Genomic DNA, 19,062 nt, shown 5'->3' with positions numbered 1-19,062 from the left:
ATTGTACTTTTTACATAATGACCAGTGGATTAATTTAGCAACTCGATCATGTCTAGCTTTGTAATCAGTTTGGTGATTTTACTGCACTCACTTGTTGTTATTGTTGTTGTTGCTGCTGTTGTTATTCTGTTACTTCATGTATACTGTGTGCTTCTGTGCCAGAGACAAATTCCTTGTGTGTTTAATCACTCTTGGCCAAATAAAATATTCTATTCTATTCTATTCAAGCTCAAATGATAGATACACAAACTTTTGTAGGTCTCTGTAAGATTGTTCAGAAGCTTGTTTAGAAACTTGAGGAAGGGTAGCATGGTTTATCAAGGATGCAAGAATCTGGATAAGCATCAGATGGCAGCAAAAAACCTCCAACATTGCTGCTATTGAGTGGTCATTCAGAATTTGTAACCCAGATATGGTGGCCTTGAGCAAGGTGACTATTTAAACTTGTATTCAATTTTTATTTATTGGGTATATTTGCTGATTTGCTGATTTTTTTTAGTAGGACGTTTAGAATCCACTCTGGATTTGCAGAAAAGTATTTCTTATCATTATTTGCCCACTGCTTCTAGTATATGAGAGAGTCCACATTGTTTACGCCTTATTACTTCCGGTTTAATCGGAAAACAAAGTATGAAATGGAAATTTATTCCCCTGAGATCTTTTCAGCAAACACAGCTTAATGGAGTTCTCCATCTGTTGGCACTCTTGTTAACTGACCATTGGTGTGCAGAGTGATACGATAAAAGCACTTTAAAAAAAGAAGATAATAGTGGTTTTAGCCACATCTTTCCTTCAGTAAGAACATGCTGAGGCATGTGATTTTTTTACTGCCTTTTGGATCTTCCAGGGCAAAGTTGCTGATCATTTTGGTTCTCTATCTAATCACAACTTTTCAGAGGGACAATCGTAAGATGAAATATTGGCCTTATAGGTTTTCCATTCAGCAACTTGAACTCTAATACTTACTCGCATATCATGATACGATTTAATATGGCTGATTTGAGTTTGATGCAACCAGGGGTGGGAATCTACCGGTTCGGACAGGTTTGGGGGAACCGGTAGCTCCAATGATCAGCTAGGAGTGAACCAGTTTGCCCCGACAATCAGATGGGCCTGCCCACCCACCCACACTATTTTTCTACTTTTATCTTCTTAGCTGATTTGTGCAGCAGAGCAGATTGCCATGCGGATCTGCTGTGCTACCCTTCTGAAGAAACCCGGAAGTGAAGATTTCTTTAAACTGCATATGTGCAGACAAATTGCACGATCACCGAACTGGTTGTTAAACCCAGAGGAACCCACAACTGGATGCGACCATACTCTTTGTAGTTTGTAGCCAATGTATGACTTAATATGTTTTTAAACCAGGCCACTAAGGATCAGCAGACCCTCAATCAAAGATCAAAATGAAACAGAGGAGAAAAGGCTGTAAGAGGGATGAGTAAAAACCAATTCCATATTCTCACCATTAATTGGTCCTAGCAATATTTTTTCTGGGATCAGATATTCACATAAGACAACTTAGGATCCCACCTTAATTCGGAAGTAATTTTTTCCCCCTTCCTTTTGCACCTTAACTGCCCAGTTACGGCGAACCTTTATCAAATTGTTCGCTGATAGAGTTTTTGCTTTAAATCTTAGCTTGATGGGAAAATACTACCTCTGGGCAATCCCAAGATTTGGAGTGGTAATTGTAGTCACAAATTGCTGACAGGGAGAAGTTCTGGATCCTTTTCAACCACTGCACACAGATTCTGTCATCTGTTACCCAGGTAATCCAAGTGACATAGTGATCGCTAAAGGAAAAAGGAAAAAGAAGGGAGTCAGTGAATACAGGGAAAAGACAAGAAGGAAGCATACTATTACATTAATAACCTATCTATGATAGGTAGTCCAGTTTAATAATATAGGTGTCAACTCTTAAGTGAACCTGGCTGAAACCATCTTTCGCTGCCTCTTAGTTGCCATGAACCATGAGAGGGGAAAGGAAATAGATAGAGAAAAAGTTTTCCTGTGGGAACCAAGGTCATCTTAACAGGTGGCTGTGAAAGGAGGAGAGGAATGACCAAGCAGCCTGCAAGTTACTTTCATTGGACAATGTGACTGGTGACATCTGGGATGGGAAACCTTTACTCTTTTAATTAAGTGAAAACTGTGGGAACTTTTAGAGTTGGCTTTCACCAGCTCTGCTGATATGAAATATCTAATAAACATGTTCTTTGAGAAATCTACCCGACTCGGAGTTATGCTTTCAATGGGTGTGTTACTTGGAACGCTGACAATAGACACGAGAGGCCAATTTAATGCCATATCTGAATTTTAAAAGTTGAAAATTTAAAGGTTATTAAAGCACCACCCAAATTCTTTGAACAAGTGGGCCAGGCTCCTTAGTGTCAGCACTCTTGTATTGCTATAAGCAAGCAGCTGAAATGGTTTCTATCATTAATGAGAATTACGCCTTAACTTTTCCTTTATAGCAGTCCTTGATCTGGAGGCTATATTATAAGTTTAACACAGAAAGAAAATTTCAGGGGGAAAGACTCCCAAGACAAATTACTGAAAACAATTGCTATTCTTCTAGGAGGAAAAACAGGAACTGAGGATTTTAAGAAAATATCACCTTGATGCTATGACTGGTGGTGCAAGTATTTCCTTTGGTCCAAAATCACTAGGATTTGTCGTATCTATAATCAACACTCTAACAGTTGGATTTTTAGCTCCAGCCTTCAAGGAAAAGTAGGAACAAATTGATTAAATGAAATTTTAATGACTTTAATTACAATATTTAAATAAAAGAGCTAAGTAAAATTCTATAAAGTTATTTTATTCTTTTCAGGCACAAATAGGGTGCTTTTCCATTTCCAGACAACTTGGGATCTTGTTGAAAATATGTCTTAGCTAGAAATTTATTCTGAGAAGTTCACAGTACACTCAAGTCATTAACCAAGCTAGTTATAAACACTGAGCAAATAATATAAAGATTATAATCTCATGGGAGAAGTCTTCTGCTCTGTTGTCTTCAAAAGTAACAGAGGATGTCTAACATCTGCTACTTCAGATTCTATGCCCTTCCTTCTAGGTTTGCTAAGTATTTTCAATAGGAGTTATATGTGAAGGGAATTGATTAGGTCTTTCAAAATGTTACAGTGGTACCTTGGTAGTCAACTGCTTTGAAACCCATTGAATTTGGTACTCAACAAATTTTGACATGAAAATTTGTCTCAATACTCATCATTTGTTTGGTACTCAATGTACAAGCTAGAACTTATTGGTGTTGGCTGCCTTGTGACTCACTATAATATTTCAGATGGGAAAAAATTTCCCCACCAAAAGCTACAAGCAGAGATTCATAACATTATAACAGCACCAAAGGGAGCTCTTCCCATTCTATTTTTATTTCAGAGGGATAGGGGCAGTGGTGGGATTCAAATAATTTAACAACTGGTCTTCTGTCCTAATGTTTTCTTACAACAGCCAGTTCACCAAACTGCTCAGAAAGTCAACAACCAGTTCTCCCGAACTGGTGCAAACTGGTTGAACCACACCATTGGGTAGGGGTTACGTTTTATAGGTGCGAAGATAACTGCAACGGTAATACACCTATTTTATTTCATTTTTTGCAGAAAACCAGCAGGAATCACATTTTACAAATTGTTGGCTGGCTCTCATACTTCAGGCATGTGATCTTGGGTGGGGGAAGCTATAGGATTGAGGCTCTTAGACTTCAAGGCACCCTTTCAAAAACTTCTCAATTATACTATTTAGCAAGGTTTTTAAAATGTCAGTGGTTACATTTGGTATAGCTATTCAACATTCAAATCTACAACAGAGCCGAGCTTAATGCTAAAAGAAAAATAAATAAACAAAGCACATTTACCTTTGGATATGGAAGAGTTATTTTTCTAGGATATTGATTCTCGCCATAATATGAGTATTCCATAACTGGGATTTCAGTATCATTGAACTCTATGTATGCTATGTTCTTGCCATTTGGTGACCACCACATAGCATACTTTGCCCCAAACATTTCTTCTATATAAAAAAAACAGATTAAAGGACATTGTTGTTCTGGTTGCAAAATAGTGCTATCTTTAAAACCATGCCAGTATCTTAATCTACCTACATATATGTAAAATCATTAATCTGACAGATCACCAGTCAGTTTTGGGGTAACCAAGGAAGAGAAAGCAGAATTGCAGAGAAGTAAGTATGAAATTGCTGAGAGGGGAGGAAAATCATAGCAGAGAAATATCAGCCCATTTGTGGGAAAACTGGTCAAAAGCCAAAACTTAAGAGTTGTCCTAGAATGGTTGGACAGATTTGAGGGCAAGAAGTGTATGTTTTTCATTTTTTATTCCTGCCTTCTAGTCCAGGAGAACAATGATCTAAAGATGCAAATAACCCAGAATCAAATGATTTCACTGAACTACTTCACAGAAATGAAGGCTGGCATGCATCCAGTTAATACTCACATGGGGAATAAACAGCACAAAAGTGCCTTGGTTATAATCATACTTTCCAGAGGGCTATAAATGGCAAATATCTCTCTTTCCTTCTCAGTGTTTGCAGCTCACAAGTTACAAGTGCCATAGATAATGCACATATTCATTCTCATGAGCTCAATGAGCAATAACAATATTCTGAATAGCAATCACCATGAAGTACCTTGTTGATGGAAGTGTAGATCTTATTCTAGTTTCACTAAGGGTTATTTATTTACTTTGAACTTTATTGTCAGATATTCTGGGGAAGGGAGTTAAGGCCATAATTCTTCTCCTCTCCAATTTCATCTTGAATTGATATGAATTCACTAAATATGTCACATCTTACCTCCACCTTTGCACCCAGATATTGTGGGGTGGGAAGAAGGGGAGAAATGCATCGGTTTTATACATGATCAAAACTTAATTTACACTTTCCAAACTAATATGTAATACGGAACAAAAATATCTTGATACACACACACATATACACACACAGTATGAATTTTCATTTTTATGAAAATTTTAAAAACCCCAATCAAGTTAAGCTTTCCTCATGTCTAGGGAAGCCTCTCCATTCCTAGAAACTCTTGGTCCAAGATTAGGCTTGGTCCAAGGCCACTAGTTGCTGATCTCTAAAACAGTTACTTTGTTCAGTAATCTAACATGTTAACCAGTGATGGTATTCAGCGGGTTCAGACCGGTTCTGGTGAACTGGTAGCTCCGATGATCAGCTGGTCCCGCCTACCTGCCCTCCTTCATTTCCTACTTTCTAGCTCATCTCAATCACGCAGCACAGCTGATATTCCCCCCCAGCTGTTTTATTTACCATTGCTGACTTAGAAGGTAAGTGGCTGAGCTTCTAAATACTCCATTTTCAGGGCTGTACACAGGCACAAAGCCCACATGCACACAAAGCATGCACTCACTGAACCAGTTGTTAAACTGGCAGCATCCCACCACTGATGTTAACGTTCAAAACATACTGAGTAAGGTCAACCCGTGGTCCTACATAGACTCAAAAGGCATGAAGTCAAGCAGGGATTATCTTTGAAGGAAGGAATTGTGTTGTGTTTCATTCATACCTTCAATGCTCCCCCATGTCTATAATGGGATGGTCTAGGAAACTTCTTGCCTCAATAGAGGATACTTTTTGCAAGGAGCCATGAAGAAGAAATCATCTCCCCTCCCCTTCCAAAAATTAGTACAAGCAATTAGTAGAGCTCTTCTACCTACTTAAGTCTGGAGCCACTTTACTGATTTCTCCAGGTTTGCAGAATTTACTCCCCATCTCTCTAATACAATTTTGCATTTAGTTCATAACTGCGTCTTTTTTATTATATTCTCCTTGATTGGCATGGTCTTTTAGAAAGAAAACTACAACAAACTTTCTCCTAATAATGCAGGTACACAAGATACAAGAGACTCTTAAACTAAACATAATAAATAATTTTACAACATCTATTTTGAGACAAAAGTGGTTTTTTTGCCATAAAGAGGAAGAATGATACGATCGGAAAATATGAAAAATGGAAGAGACAGGATGTTGAGCAACTGTAGACTTTGTGGAAAATATTAACACAACAATAAGTTATAAAGAACACATTTTGACTCTTGTTTGGAGGTATTACTACATCACTTTATTGCTCAAGTCTTATCATCCTAAATCATAACACTGCTTTCAAAATGCAATTTACCTTCATAAACCCAATCAGGAATTCCATTAAATATTTCATTCCAGTAACCATTTGTGGTTATTTGAATAGCAGCTTCTCTGGGATTTTGTTTGAAATAGATATTATTCTGGTAAATAAAAACCTAGAAGGAGGGAAAGAATCAATTTCTTTAACTCTAGAAAGTAAAATTATTTATGCAATCCCAAAATACTACATAGCACAGCTAAATATGGGACTCACTTCAAAATCATTTATCTTTGCAGAAGGAAAGTGGTCCAATTTTATTTTCCAGGCCACAGAGAAGAATCTCTGGAGAATCATGCAATGAAAAGTAGGAAGGTATAGGCTGGTATCTTGAGTGAAACCTAACAGCCTCCTCTGAGATTAGCAGTGCTTTGTATGTGTGTTATATCATGTCCCTCCCATAATAATACATTACTTAATGTATCGGCTTTCCAAACATGTTAAACCAAAGCTCCTATCACCTCAGACATCATGACAAAAAACCTTATCGGTTGATAAAGTTGTAGTCCAACACATGCAGAGAGCATGAGATAAGAAATCTCTTAGATAAGAAATGCCTGCCTTAAGTTCTGAATCTGTAGGGAAGTCATATTTTACAAGTCACATTTGTTATATGAATAAAAGGAGATAACGATATATTATCTCCTGCTCTTATCTTCTTTAGAATTCATCACCCTGGCAGATGTATGCCAAAAGTTAGAAAAGCAATGAAATGCCTATAACGAAAGACTGGATCATAAAATTAATTGAACCTGCAGAAATAGTGAAGCTGATCAGTTTGGTCAGAGAAAAAAAATAACAGTGACTTTTTTTCTTTAAAAAAAGACTGGAACCCTTATATGGGCTTTTGCCATAAGAATAAACAAATGAATTGATGGGATTTGAGGATTAAAAATGAGATGAAACAGCTGGAAAAAAAATTAACATGACAATTACATCATCCAATAGAGCTGGGGCCTCAATACGTACATTTAAAAAAATAAAGAACTCGGTGTGTGTGAAATCCAATACTAGCTAAAGAATTGGCAGCTGTGATCTCACATTTTTGTAATAAATAAATAATAATAAAATAATATTCAATAGAAAGAGTAGAAGGCACATTTTTGCAATTTTTTTCTTTCTCATTTCTCTTACAGGAACAGTCTTAGTCAAATTTCGGGCTGTGTTATGGTTTCTACTTATTGAGGGCAATCAGCTGATACCATCGTCCCAACTATTTGCAGCCCATTTGACCTTGTCTAGATGGACTAACTTAAGAACCACGACTTAAGGTCTGCTAGATGGAGAGAAGATAGAGAAAAGATGGAGAGAAGATGGAGAGGATCTACAGGAACATAGCCAGAAGTCCAGCTTCTGGATTTCTGTGTTTGGTATATCTCACTTGAGACAAACAAAAGTGTGTCACCCTAGAACAAACAATAACAGGTCCATGTATACTTTATTTTAAACCACAGTTCTAACACACCATCTAGCTCTGTTTACAAATAGTGTTATTGTCAACATATAAAATTCTCAAGCATATTTGATAAACAGAAATGAGTGATGGCCGAAGAAACACCATAGGCACATCAAACTCAACCAGAAGGAACATTATTGTGACAAAGTATTAATTACTGACCAATTTATGTCCAACAGGTGACCAGGAGATATGTTGAATATTATGTGGTAGCTCATATTCTTTGACAAAAACGCTACAATGGGGGAAAAAAATCATGGAGTGACATAGTTTTCTTAATTCACATTTCTAATTAATTATTCAGTGATTACGTGAAATTTAGAACCTGTACTTTTAGGACAGTTGATGCATGCTCCCCCAAACATCTGTTCATTCTTTATTGGCAAGCATATCTGTTCACAATGATATTTCAGCGATGTTAATACTGACTGTTAGAATTTTTTGATATCCAAAATACTTTGGGATTATTATTTTACTTAGTAGGAAGCCACAAAGGAACTAAAAGATGCTACAGGGGTCTAAGAAGCCCACAAGCAAGATGTAAGTACAATGACACATTTAGTAGACATTTCCCAGTTATGTTGTGGTCCACCGGTGGCCTTTGGAGCTGGCAGCAGAGTCGGACAATGAAGAAGTTGGGAAGGAACATGGGCCATTCCCGAGGGCTGAGAAAAGCTCAGACAAGGGCTCTGCTTCAGAGGCAGAGAGGGAGCTAGACAGCAGTGAGGCAGAAGAACTTTGCTTTTGCTTTCTAAGGAAGACTGGGTCATAACCAGTTACATTTATTTATTTTATTTATTTAAGAAATTTTATATGAGAGGTTCTTGATCTTCCTTGAGCATGGTTGTTTTCTTGCAGACATTTCATTACTCAAACTAGGTAACATCATCAGTGCAAGTGAAAAGTCCTTACTAAAACCTTTGGTTCATTAGTTCTGAATTCTTGCAAAAGTGCTAGGTCCAGCCCAATGAAGACTGTTTGTAAGTGACTGATAAACAATTTAAATTGAGTTTAATACATTTAATGGAAAACAAAATGAAGCACTCCAGTAGATGTTTGGGAATATCACTAGAGATAACAGATCTGTTTGAAATCTATTTTCTTCAATGACTTAATGATTCTCAAAAAGAGCATTGCATAAAGTTAAACATTACTAATGTTTTAGTCAACAGGAAAATAAATCTGTCTTACCTTAATTCAAGATCATAAATGTGATAGGATGCTGTGTAAGAATACCTCCAAAGCTGAAAGGTTACAATGGAGAGAGAAAAATAATTATTTTTGCTAAATGTAAAACAAGTTATCTAATCTTCATAATGCTTTCTCTTGAGGTCTTTGTTCCACTCATTATCTCTGTTTTATTAAAGACAATGCAACCCGGTAAGCAATTTTCATAAAATGTAGGAGCAGTCATCACTATTTTTCAGTCTTGAAGAAGTTTTTCAAAATGCTTTTTACTGATGTAAATATGTTTCCAGAAAAGGAACCAATTTGTCACTGATCAGCATTATTATTATGGAACGGTGATACCACTAGATGGATGGATGGATGGATGGATGTGTGGGTATGGGTATGGGTATAGGCATAGATATAGATATAGATGGCTTGGTGAGCGTGGTGTAGCTTGGTGGATGTGGCTTGGTGGGCGTGGCAGGGAAAGGATACTGTAAAATCTCCATTCCCTCCAGTCAGCTGGGACTCGGGAGGCAGAGACTAGATGGGGGCGGGCGGCAGTCAGAGGTGGTATTACTGATTCTCTGTACTACTCAAAATTTACTTACTGGTTCTCCAGAACTGGTCAGAACCTACTGTGTACCACCTCTCTTCTGAAGAGAACACAAATCCAAGTGCAATCAGAAATCTGATTTATTGACATGAAAAAAAGAAGCACTCTTTATATCTTCTCTGTTAATATGGCATGAATGTGGACTGATCAGGTAGGGATAGGACATTGGAAGCAAGGTTTTGCCCATGTATGTACATGGATGTTTATACTTTGGCCCTTTTTTTCTGCCCTCTAGCCAAGCTGAATTTATTATTTTTTTTTAAAAAAATTATTAATTAAGTTTTTATGCTGTTCATCTCACTATCCAGAGTAAATTTTTGCACAAAGCTAATGCACCTTCTGCACCTTCACAATTAAATTGTATTTAATTTCTACAGCGGCTGCTCTCTGGGTGCATAACCTGCAAGGGGACCAAAGAATAAGACCGGGTTTCTAGGAAAATTACCATATTTTTCAGAATATAAGATGCACCAAGATTTTGAAGAGGCAAATTAAAAAAAAAGTTTTTGCATTCTGCAGACCTCCCAAAAACGGCCCATTTTTCATGAAAACGGGGCCATTTTTGTCAAAAAAAGGGGCATGCATAGCCTTTAGAAGGCTTATAGAGTGCTCCTGGGGGCTGGGGAGGCAAGAGCGAGCAAAAAGCAGCCCATTTTGTGGTCATTTCTGCTCTCCCCAGGAGCACTCTGGAAGCCTCCTAAAAGCTATACATGGCTGTTTTTGCAAAGTGGGGTGGGGTTTCAGAGGCCAAAAATGTTGTATTCAGTGTATAAAATGCACCCAGATTTTCATCCTCTTTTTTGAGGGAAAAAGGTGCATCTTATACTCCAAAGATACGTAATTCATTTTCTTACCAAACTAGTGTCTGAACCAAGCGTCTAACTTTCCTCCCCATTCAGCCCATTTCTCAAGAGGTTATCTACATGGGGCCCTCAGGCCATAGGAAATCTCCTCACGATTAGAAGTCAGTGCACAAGAGCTAGTCTGGTAGGGATGAAGAGCTGATTGTTTGTCCAAAGCAAAATATGATTGTTATTTTGCAATAATGATTGTTTACTGCCTACTGTACTTTACAGTAATGATTGTTTTAGTAAGGAGGCTAAGATTGGAAGAATAATGAAGGAATAAACTAAGGCCTTGCTTCAACTTCCTTTCCCAAGGAATTCCTTCGAAGAATTTTCGTTAACGCCCTGAAAGTTTACCAATCCAAACTTTTAAAAATATTACCTTAGAATAGTTGCTTTCCAATACTATAAATTTCTGATCTGCAGACATTGCATAATTTGTGACATTCAGTTCTTTCTGAAAGAATTAAAGCATCAATTAGTAGCCAACACATAACCATCACTTACATAAATTAACTCATAATTTTGAAATAGAGGCCATACATACAATGGTGCTATTTGTCAAGATAGTGGTTGACTGCCCTGATTCAACATTGTGAAGGATGACATTATCTTTAGAGTCTTGAAGATATTCATTTCCTTCAATGGAAAGAGAAATGGGATTGTTCAATAAGTTTCATGGAAATTCTACCGGTTTCCCTGAAAATAACCCTTCCCCTGAAAATAAGCCCTCCCTTAAAATATTTAAGTGCATGGGCAGCTGATCCCTACCATTTCCTCTGGTTGCTTCCCATGCAAACAACACAAGGTGAAGAGGCGAGGCCAGAGGGGGAGAAAGGGGGGAACATGCCTCACGCACCCCACACACCATTATCTAACAGCCGCTCCCACAACCCTAGCCATTTTGCCCCTTCTGTCATGCTAATGGTCGCCACAAAAAGAGTGGCAAATTCAATGACGCACCTCACTGCTGCAGGAGCATAACACAGCAGCAGCCATGAGGTGATCACGCTCACCACCTCATGCACCTCAAAAATAATAAGACCTCCCCAAAAATAAGGCCAAGCACTTATTTCGGGGGTCAAAAGAAAATAAGACATTGTCTTATTTTCGGGGAAACACAGTATCTTGTTGCATTTCTCAGGCAATCATGCATTTAATTGCTTACTTCAAAACCACAGGCAACGAATTTTCATGCAAGAAAATAAGGGAGCTACCAGAGGAAAGGTAAAGGCTAAAAAAATGTGCCTGGTCTTGTAATTCTGAATAGACAAAAATGACATCAAAGCTGAGAAAAATCAAATATATGCACAGTTTTTTTAAAAAAATCTCAAATGTTCTTGGTAGAGATGAGGAATAAATTGATTGAATTTACAATTGAAGGTAAATTTTACATTTTTGCTCTAATACCTAAACTTCTAAGATTTGATTCATATCCCACTTTTTTACTAGGGCAAGTATATTATTGTTATTATTGTTGTTGTTGTTATTGCTTCTGCAACATTTTGCATTGTAATTCTTCTTTAATATATACATATATACATATATACATGTACATGTACATATACATACACACATATATATCTATTCTACACAAAAATGCTATGCGCAGGAAAACAATGTATACATTTTACATTTTATATTGGAATTTTTAAAAACTAAAAATGGAATATTCATCTTAATTGCAAGTCCATCAAAATACCTACCAAACGCTTAAAACCAAAGCTCGTATTTGATAATTGAACGTCATGCATTCACAAAAATAAAACAGAACATAAATTGACACATCACCCCTATTTTTGTCTTCTATAATGTAACTGCTTTAAAATAAAAATAAGCCAGGAAAAAAATAATTCCTTAATATCAGCCAATTTGCCTGCACCAAAATGAAACAAAACAAAATCATGCAAATGATGTTGTTTATCACTTTAAAAGCCCCAGAGATTATGAAATATCAAATTAGGAATTTAGTATTATTTAGGTTCTGACCAAGTCTAGAAACTCTGTGGTTTCAAATAAAATACTCCAGGGAATGGCAGATTTAGCAGCTCTGGGCACTTGTCACATTTCTTAGCTGTATACATTTGTGCAAGAACCGTGATTATCTAGAGAAGCAAAATCAACATCACTATCATCTTCCTATCACTGTTTCTCACAAAGGACTTTTGGGTTTGATACACAATGTTGTAATGGTTTTATCTACATTTACCTTGGAAGCAAATCTTTGATCCTCAGTGATTCTTTAATATCACTGCTGATTATCACAAGTGTTCCAATTCTCTGCTCATTTTAAATAGGTGTATTAATTTAGTCAATTGTTTGAGATACCATGCACCCTGTCCCTGTGCTGTCTCTGCACAACTGAGGGTAATAAACCACAATTGAAACCCAAACAATCCCATTAAAAAAACCCCAACCATAACACTTAAATTTAGCAGATTAAAAAAAAAAGCATTCCATGTTCCATCACTGCTCCATATTATCCCATGATTCCAAATTAATTTCACATACCTGAAACCCAGTATGGAGAAAAGGTTTTGTAATTGAAATCTCCATCCAAATACTCATCCAGTGTAAGTGGTCTGGGATTATTTCGTTTGTGTTTATCTTTAGGAGCAAGACAGAGATGACAGTTTAGCAACAGTTCACACACAATATAGAGAAATTGCACTTAGAATGCTATAGTTTTTGGTTTTTTGAATAGGAGGCAATTTTAGGTTCACAGAGATTATAGTTCAAAAGAAATCAAACAGGAAAAGTATGTCAGATCGAAATGATGCAAGATGTGCCATCCTCAACTCATTTGAAAAATAGGCCCAGTTATTTGAGGACCACTTATTATTGGTTGGTTTTGGCCAGTAAGATTGGGCAAAATGTGTGCTCCACCTTGCCCTAATTAAATAATGTTTTTTTTAATCAGAACCATGAATGGAAGCATGAATCCTCTGTTGTTATACCTTCCCTATGGAATAGCATTCTGCCAGAGATCCACTTGGATTTATCTTCATAAATCTTTGGAAAGTTGGCTGGTCACCCAGGTCTTGGGGTAGAGTGATGCTGATCCCCTTCTTGGTAAAGTATGTATAATTTTCTGTTCTGGATCTCCATGATCTGTTTCTTAAATTTTATAGTTTTTTTTTTATTTTTAAAAGGTAAGACACCCAGAGAAGTTTGGAGTGAGGCAGACTTTAAATTATTTCTGGAATGCTATTTCTGTAAGTTGAGTAATAGTGAATACTTAGTGTTAGAAAATGCATTTCCAACATTTGGGAAAGATCATTTTTTAGCACATGAATGGCAATGACTCAAGGCTAATAGTATGAAATTTTTACAATGTGCATGCCACTAGCAAGATGAAACTTTGGCTCAGGCATTTCAAATAGTGGAGAAATGCACGTTTTGGATATCAACAAAGGTACTCTGGGACTCACATATGTGTTAACATCAGCACCAATAGATTCCAGGTGTTCAAAATATTATGGGGAAACCATGACATTGTTTTGGAACGTGTGGATATTAGAAAGCCAAAGGAATTCCATTTTTGTTTTTCTTTGTGGAATACATTTGCTATACTGTAAATACACTATATTGCCAAAAGTATTCGCTCACCCATCCAAATAATCAGAATCAGGTGTTCCATTCACTTCCATGGCCACAGGTGTATAAAATCAAGTACCTAGGCATGCAGACTGTACAAACATTTGTGAAAGAATGGGTCGCTCTCAGGAGCTCAGTGAATACCAGCGTGGAACTGTGATAGGATGCCACCTGTGCAACAAATCCAGTCGTGAAATTTCCTCACTCCTAAATATTCCACAGTCAACTGTCAGCTGTATTATAAGAACATGGAAGTGTTTGGGAACAACAGCAACTCAGCCACGAAGTGGTAGGCCACATAAACTGACGGAGCGGGGTCAGCGGATGCTGAGGCGCATAGTGTGAAGAGGTCGCCAATGTTCTGCAAAGTCAATCACTCCAAACGTCAGGTGGCCTTCAGATTAGCTCAAGAACAGTGTGCAGAGAGCTTCATGGAATGCCTTTCCAGGGCCAAGCAGCTGCATCCAAGCCATACATCACCAAGTGCAATGCAAAGCGTTGGATGCAGTGGTGTAAAGCACACCGCCACTGGACTCTAGAGCAGTGGAGACGTGTTCTCTGGAGTGATGAATCACGCTTCTCCATCTGGCAATCTGATGGACAAGTCTAGGTTTGGCGGTTGCCAGGAGAACGGTGCTTGTCTGACTGCATTGTGCCAAGTGTAAAGTTTGGTGGAGGGGGGATTATGGTGTGGGATTGTTTTTCAGGAGCTGGGTTTGGCCCCTTAGTTCCAGTAAAAGAAACTCTGAATGCTTCAGCATACCAAGACAGTTTGGACAATTCCATGCTCCCAATTTTGTGGGAACAGTTAGGAGCTGGCCCCTTCCTCTTCCAACATGACTGTGCACCACAGTCCATAAAGGTCCATAAAGACATGGATGACAGAATCTGGTGTGGATGAACTTGACTGGCCTGCACAGAGTCCTGACCTCAACCCAATAGAACACCTTTGGGATGAATTAGAGCGGAGACTGAGAGCCAGGCCTTCTCATCCAACATCAGTGTGTGACCTCACAAATGCACTTCTGGAAGAACGGTCAAGAATTCCCATAAACACACTCCTAAACCTTGTGGACAGCCTTCCCAGAAGAGTTGAAGCTGTTATAGTTGCAAAGGGTGGACTGACGTCATATTGAACCCTATGGATTAGGAATGGGATGTCACTTACAGTAAGTTCATATGCGAGTAAAGGCAGGTGAGCAAATACTTTTGGCAATATAGTGTATATACAGTATATAAGAAGAAGGAGGAAAGTCATTAATGAACAGTACGGTTGAATAGCCAGAAATCCAGTACTTGCAATTCTTGTAGTTTTGCTATGATTGTCCTTGGTTTGCTCAATCAAAATTGTACAGTATACATTGCTGTATTTAACTGATACAATGATGGCATGTAGCAGTGATGGCGAACCTTTTGGGCACCAAGTGCCCAAACCAGAAAGCTTGTGCATGTGTGCACACATACACGCCAGAGCCCCAGAAACCTGAAGACCAGCTGGTATTTGGGTTTCTGGGGCTCTGGCACACATGAATGTCAGCTGGCGGCATGCGTGCATGCGCTGGAAGCCAGAAGAGCAGCTGGCAATGGCACGCGTGCCCACAGAGTGGGCTCTGCATGCCACCTCTGGCATGTGTGCCATAGGTTCACCATCATGGATATATAGCTATGATTTGTGGTCCCTCATTTTCACTTTTTTGCAAAAACCATGAGTCATTTTTATAAAGAAGCAAACTCTTGTTAAGGTTGGGGGTGGGAGTGGAGGGTAAACATTGGACAGTGACCCTCTAACCTAGTTTCAGAAAGATGCCTGTTTAATTTGAAATTTACCAGACTAAATACGCAAAGCAGTAATCCATCAAAAGCACTAAGAAACTGTCTAATAGGAAATAGATTCTGAAATTCTTACAATTTCCTGCAATAAATCATGCAATTTGATACATCAGCCACTTGAGTAGGCGCTCTGGAAGGAAAACGGTCATAAATTAGACTCACATTCTTTTTCAATGCTCATGTGAGTCAGTCTTTTTTGAATATATATATATAATCACAGGGTCACTCGCTAATACATGTTATTTATTATCCTTAAGCTCTGAATAATTTATCGACCTGCATAAATTCCTGCTTTATGCTTATTTGTGGGAATTTCTGTTCCTTTTCCCCTCATGTGACAGATGATTCAGATAGCTTAAGGAATTCATCATGTTCACAAAAAACCAAACAGACCAGTGGTTTGGAAGACAAAACATAAAGGGACCGTGTACAACTTGATGCAACTGTACCGTATATGGATGGTGCAACTGCACACGTACACACCGACACATTTGTCATGCTATTCCTTTTCAGTAAGCAATATTATGCAGAGCTTGGAGAAGCAGTAGGAGAAATAGCCATCCAACGGAATTAAAAGCATGGTATAAGAAAAAGAATGGGAAATATAGTTTAAACTACTTTACACCAATACTTTTCATAATTTGTACTTCTCCCGTCTTTTCTATCCTTGCAAATTCTCCATGATTTTCCCCACCTCCATACAAGATTTTGCACATTGTTGTTTGTTTTTTAAACTTCTTACCTTTCTATTTTTTTTATTAAAAAGTTTTAATAAATTTTACAATTGTATACCCTTCCCCTTCCCTCCCTCCACCCCAATCCCATATCCCCTCCCCCCTCTCCCCCCAACCTCCCAGAGCAAAATACAGGGTATAAACATTTAACAATCATACACTAAAATAAACTATCTAACTTTAGCATCATACTCCTCTTTTGTAAAGCTAACTTTAGATAAATTGTAACACTCCTTGTTCATTCATTCATAAGCTAACTGAAATTTCTTAGTCCCATATTTATTTTGAATGTAATCAGTCCATCTTCTCCATTCCAACTTATATTTCTCATCTGAATGATCCTTCAAGTATGCTGATATTTTAGCCATCTCTGCTAAGTTTGTTACTTTTAAAGTCCATTCTTGAATAGTAGGCAATTCTTCCTTCTTCCAGTACTGCGCCACCAGCAATCTTGCTTGACCTTTCTATTTTTTAAGACCTCATCACCTCTTGACCATGACTTCCTGTTTTCCTCTTCCTCTCAACCTGTTCATTCTTCCTCCATGCATTTGTTTTATAATTTGATCACATTAAAAAACAAATATGAACAATTTTGTTTTATCTATTTTGTTTTATTTATAGTGGTACACAACAAACTACTGTTAAAACTAAAATCGTATGGCATTTCCGGATCCCTACATAAGGGGATAGCTGTGTTCCTATCAAACAGGCAACAAATAGTCACAATAGGGAGATTTGAACCGCTGAACTGCAGATCACAGTCAGCTGAAGTGGCCTGCAGTACTGCACCCTAACCACTGTGCCACCTTGGCTCTTTTAATGGCTTTTTGGCAATGCTGTTACATTGAGAGGTGAGAGGAGAACTCCTTGATGGAGTGTGGGTCATCTACGAGGTCATATCAAACAGGCAACAAAGAGTCAGAATAGGGACAGCCCTATCAAACCCTACACCAGTTAACAGCGGTGTCCCCCAAGGCAGTGTTTTAGGACTCATACTCTTTATGCTTTACATAAATGACCTTTGTGATCATCTCAAAAGCATCTCCATCCTCTTCGCTGATGACGTAAAACTATTCAACACCAACAACAATGCTGTTGCCCTTCAAAATGACCTTGGCTATGTGTCTGAATGGTCAAACAATTGGCAACTCCAAATCTCAACCAACAAATGCTCTGTCTTACACATTGGCAAAAAAAAATCATAACATCAAATACAAGCTAGGCAGATATGGCCTCGTAGACGACCCACACTCCATCAAGGAGTTCTCCTCTCACCTGTCAATGTAACAGCATTGCCAAAAAGCCATTAAAAGAGCCGAGGTGGCGCAGTGGTTAGGGTGCAGTACTGCAGGCCACTTCAGCTGACTGTGATCTGCAGTTCAGCGGTTCAAATCTCACTGGCTCAAGGTCGACTCAGCCTTCCATCCTTCTGAGGTGGGTGAAATGAAAACCCACACTGTGGGGGCAAGTTGCTGACTCAATTTGCTAAAAAATTTGTAAACCGCTTAGAGAGGGCTGAGAGCCCTATTAAGCAGTATAGAAGTCTAATTAATAATTAAGACTTGTTAACCTAAACTTGCGAAGCTTCTTCTACGGTAATATTGTACTGCAAACTAGGGCATACAAACATTTGCTAAACCAATTCTCAAATACAGCTTGTCTGAATCCACAAGGTATATCGGACATTAACACAATTGAGCGAGCCCAGAGGTATTTCACGAGAAGAGTACTGCACTCCTCTGCTCACAACAGAATCCCTTATGCCACCGGGCTTGAAATTTTGGGCTTGGACGAACTACGCTGCCAATGGTCTGACCTGAGTGTAGTACACAAAATTATCTGCTACAACGTCCTACCTGTCAATGACTACTTCAGCTTCAACTTCGATAATATACGGGCAAACAATAGATACAAACTCAAGGTAAACCGCTCCAAACTCGATTGCAGGAAATACGACTTCAACAACAGAGTGGTCAATGCCTGGAATGCTCTACCTGACTCTGCTGTTACATCCTCAAATCCCCATAGCTTTAACCTTAAACTGTCTACTGTTGACCTCACCCCATTCCTAAGAGGTCCATAAAGGGGGCGTGCATAAGCGCACCAGCATGCCTAACGTCCCTATCTTACTATCCCCATTTATTTGTACCCATTTCCTGTGTTCTTATTCATGTTTATTCCCATTCCTGTTATCTTTTACATGAGTGACAAACTAAATAAATAAAATTTTGTTTTATAATTTTAAAACAAATTTGTTTTGATATTTAAAAAACCAAATCTGAACAACAATCAAATTAAAAAACAAATGTATTCAAACAAAAACAAATATGAGAGCCAATCAAATATGACTAATTACCTCAAATGTATTCAAAGAAAAATATATATGACCAAGCATCTGAACTTATCTCTATTGTTCTAAGCGCTCCTGAATTTATTCATATTCATTCACGTACCACCAATGTATTCTTGTCGCTGCTTTTTCTTATTTTACACACACACTTCTTCAATTTCTCATTTTCATGGCCCTTACTTTTGTTTCTCCTAGCAAATGTGATTCTCACTTCTATATAAAAAGGTGGTACATTATTATGCGTAGCTAATGTTGCTTCTTTTGAAAAGGATTCAGTTCTTGA

The 19,062-nt window shown here is 38.0% G+C and overlaps 1 protein-coding gene across 1 annotated transcript in view; it reads right to left on the bottom strand.

Moving 5' to 3' along the window:
• Positions 1–19,062, bottom strand: part of FAP (fibroblast activation protein alpha) — a 62,018-nt gene that overhangs the window by 35,217 nt on the left and 7,739 nt on the right. The window contains exons 3-11 of the mRNA XM_032219416.1: positions 12,780–12,875; positions 10,816–10,907; positions 10,651–10,725; positions 8,829–8,881; positions 7,800–7,872; positions 6,179–6,299; positions 3,878–4,032; positions 2,621–2,724; positions 1,661–1,796 (exon numbers count right to left, since the gene is read on the bottom strand). Coding sequence (XP_032075307.1) covers positions 1,661–1,796; positions 2,621–2,724; positions 3,878–4,032; positions 6,179–6,299; positions 7,800–7,872; positions 8,829–8,881; positions 10,651–10,725; positions 10,816–10,907; positions 12,780–12,875 — 905 coding nt within the window. The remainder of the gene's footprint in view (positions 1–1,660; positions 1,797–2,620; positions 2,725–3,877; positions 4,033–6,178; positions 6,300–7,799; positions 7,873–8,828; positions 8,882–10,650; positions 10,726–10,815; positions 10,908–12,779; positions 12,876–19,062) is intronic.

The sequence above is a fragment of the Thamnophis elegans genome, chromosome 1 (genome assembly GCF_009769535.1).
Source record: "Thamnophis elegans isolate rThaEle1 chromosome 1, rThaEle1.pri, whole genome shotgun sequence".
NCBI classification, from domain to species: Eukaryota; Metazoa; Chordata; class Lepidosauria; order Squamata; family Colubridae; genus Thamnophis; species Thamnophis elegans.
This window is presented reverse-complemented; position numbering and strand designations above follow the sequence as displayed.